Here is a 3621-nt window from a genome sequence, read left to right on the forward strand (position 1 = left end):
CAGTGGAGAAAAAAAAAATCTGATTTACAAGAAAGAGGGGATTTTTGGTGAAGAAAGCCCCTGGAAGAACTAGAGAACCACAGGACATCCAAAAGTAGTACATCTACAGAAAACACTGTAAAAGCATAATGGAAACAGAGAGGCAGTATGTTTGCCATTTAACTGCAGAAAGATAGAGACTATCTTTAAAACAACGGCCCTATTTTTGGTCTTCAGTAAAATCATTACTATTTTCTTTCATTTTTAGTATCTAAAGGATAAATGACACCTATTTCCCTTCTTTTTGCCCTATGGGTAGGAGAAGTTAAATCCTGAGTTATAATACACTTAGGCTAGAGATTTTGGTTTTGACTCCCTTGACTTCCCATTCTCAGTCCACCCAAAGACCCTCACCACTTTCACTCCTGTTTCACACATGCTTCATCTGCTCCTGCCCTCATCTTTTGATGAAATCATTATGTCTGTAAATCCTAATCTATGTCAATCTATGTCCCTTCTTAAAACTGCTGAAACATCAGTTTTTCTTTAAAGTTCCTGGTCCTAATCCCATAGAGTCTAATCAGAGAATTTTATCGATGTTCTAACCAGCAGCCATTAGCTGTGACTATCTCAATGTAGATTTAGATTGTCTTATGAATATACATTCATATTTAACTTTACTTTTAAAAAATTCCTTATAGCGATGCATTTAATAAATGTCTCTCATTGTCTACCCAACTTAATCACAGCTATCCAATAGGTAGATTAGATAGATAGATGGATAGATAGATAGATAGATAGATAGATAGATAGATAGATAGATAGATAGATGATAGATAGAGAACACAAATATTACCCAAAACTAAACATGTTTTTCAAAATGCAGAGATCTTTGAGCTAAATGATAATACTGTTTCACAGTTGGTTTACTGCATTACTCTGAGAACAATTTGCCATAAACATCAAAGTAACATGATATGTCTTTTTCCTCTCTTTTCTCCAAAGGAGTGCACAGTGGGATATATAAAATGTCAGAAATAATTAGACAAAATTGGACAATCCCAATGAGACACTAAAATATCTCTGGAGTTGATGTTTGCTATGGAACTATGAGATCTGGTTTGAAGGCTACTTATTATAAACCACATAATTTTTTAATGTAATGATCTCAAAAATTTTAAAGCATGATATAATGTGAATAAATGTTTCCAAATGTTAAAAAAAAAGCCTTTTATATATGTGTATGTGTACCTTGTATAAAAAAGAATAATTAAAAATAAGAAAAGAGAGATTAAATTTGGTAACATCTTCATCAAGAAAAGCTGGGGAACTTAAAAAAAAGTATCCTTTGAGGAATAATGTAAAAATGAAGTTTGCATTCAGAGAAGAAAAAGAAATTATATCAAAATTATGTAAAAAATGTATGAAAACCAGAATATTACCATGTTTTTCAGGAAAAAGAATATGGCTTTTCTTGTATTAACCAGCAGCATACTATTTTCCAGGAACCCTCCACTCAGAAGAAATGCTGTGGTGCTTCCCTTTACCCACCCAAAATGGAATACAAGAGACTACATAGCTGAAGAAATTACAGCCTTCTTACAAATAAGAGACACTCAAGTCTAAGTAGTTTCCAGCTGAAGGAAAATAACCAACAGCTCCTCCACAGTGTAGACTGCAACAGGGAAAACATGAACATCACTAATTGTACCACAGAAGCCAGCGTGGCTGTGAGAGCCAAGACCATCACTGAGAAGATGCTCATTTCCATGACTCTGGTGATCATCACCACCCTGACCATGTTGCTAAACTTGGCCGTGATCATGGCCATCTGCACCACCAAGAAGCTTCACCAGCCTGCCAACTACCTGATTTGTTCTCTGGCTGTGACAGACCTCCTGGTGGCAGTGCTAGTCATGCCCTTGAGTATCATGTACATCGTCATGGACAGCTGGAAGCTAGGGTACTTCATCTGCGAGGTGTGGCTGAGTGTGGACATGACCTGCTGCACCTGCTCCATCCTCCATCTCTGTGTGATTGCCCTGGACAGGTACTGGGCCATCACCAATGCTATTGAGTATGCCAGGAAGAGGACCGCCAAGAGGGCAGGACTGATGATCCTCATTGTCTGGACTATCTCCATCTTCATCTCCATGCCCCCTCTGTTCTGGAGGAGCCACCGCCAGCTCAGCCCACCCCCTAGTCAGTGTGCCATCCAGCATGACCATGTCATCTACACCATTTACTCCACTCTTGGGGCATTTTATATCCCCTTGACTTTGATACTGATTCTCTATTACCGGATTTACCACGCAGCCAAGAGCCTTTACCAGAAAAGAGGGTCAAGCAGGCACTTAAGCAACAGAAGCACAGATAGCCAAAATTCATTTGCGAGTTGTAAACTCACTCAGACTTTTTGTGTGTCTGACTTCTCCACCTCAGACCCTACCACAGAGTTTGAAAAGATCCACACCTCCATCAGGATCCCTCCCTTTGACAGTGATCTAGATCACCCAGGAGAACGCCAGCAGATCTCTAGTACTAGGGAGCGCAAGGCAGCACGCATCCTAGGACTGATTTTGGGTGCATTCATTTTGTCATGGCTGCCATTTTTCATCAAAGAGTTGATTGTAGGTCTGAGCATCTATACCGTGTCCTCTGAAGTGGCCGACTTTTTGACATGGCTTGGTTATGTTAATTCTCTGATCAACCCTCTGCTCTACACAAGTTTTAATGAAGACTTTAAGCTGGCTTTTAAAAAGCTCATTAGGTGCCGAGAACATACTTAGATTGTAAAAATACAAAAAGCATGATTTTGAACAGCCTCATGAATGGACATGGGTAAGGGGTACAACTTCTTAATTCTTGAACATAATTCGTTCAGGAGAGTTTATAAGTATGTGTGATCTTGTTTTTCTGTTCTGTTTTGTTTGAGGTTTGTTATTTGATGTGCTGTTTCCTACTTCTGGTCTTGTTTGTGGTACATAATTTCAAATAAACATTATCATACAAAAACAGATATTTTATAGAAGTAATAATAAGGTGAACTAGTAAATACTTTTTATTACTTTAGCCATTTCAGTTAACCCTACAATTAAAGAATGCCAAAATAACTTTTCTTTTGCAGAATTTTTTGTTACTTATAAATTAAATGTCTGCTAATTTGCCCTCATGTGGCATTACATTCAAGGTTATAGCACCAAATGCTTACAAATTCCAGGGGGTATTGCATCACTACATAAAGCATTAAAAAGTGATGTGCTGCCATCTACTGTGTGCAGACATGAGCTAAAATCATTTACTGTAGCTACATAACTCATTCCTTTCAGGTGCAAATAGTACATAAGCTTTCTCATTCTTTAAAAAGAACCTGGAATGAATACACTGGCACTTTCCTAGGTCTTTGATTATGAATATGAAACATAAGCAAATAAGAAATCATCTAAATCTACTCTGGTCAATGTGTTGCTATATTACCTGAAAGACACGTGGGGTCTCCTCCCAGTCTAAGAAGTATCCAGCTAAGTCTCAAATACACTCTCTCACTCTAGCAGGATTAAGGTGAGAGTACATGACAAATTTGGGGAAATTTTAAAGCAGATAAATGGGCACAGTGATAAAATTAGGAAATATATTACCTGA

The 3621-nt window shown here is 37.9% G+C and overlaps 1 protein-coding gene across 1 annotated transcript; it reads left to right on the top strand.

The window, feature by feature from the left end:
- Positions 1–1489: 1489 nt before the first annotated feature.
- HTR1E (5-hydroxytryptamine receptor 1E) lies at positions 1490–3004 on the top strand. Its single transcript, XM_090280534.1, has one exon. The coding sequence runs from the start codon at positions 1671–1673 to the stop codon at positions 2766–2768; it is 1098 nt and encodes a 365-aa protein (XP_090136660.1). The 5' UTR covers positions 1490–1670; the 3' UTR covers positions 2769–3004.
- The last annotated feature ends 617 nt before the right edge of the window (positions 3005–3621 follow it).

Source organism: Furipterus horrens, unplaced genomic scaffold (genome assembly GCF_987537825.1).
Source record: "Furipterus horrens unplaced genomic scaffold, mFurHor1.1.pri manual_scaffold_6, whole genome shotgun sequence".
NCBI classification, from domain to species: domain Eukaryota; kingdom Metazoa; phylum Chordata; class Mammalia; order Chiroptera; family Furipteridae; genus Furipterus; species Furipterus horrens.

Bases quoted from the DNA above. Each gene is read 5' to 3' on its own strand.
- HTR1E (XM_090280534.1), top strand. From the start codon at position 1,671: ATGAACATCACTAATTGTACCACAGAAGCCAGCGTGGCTGTGAGAGCC.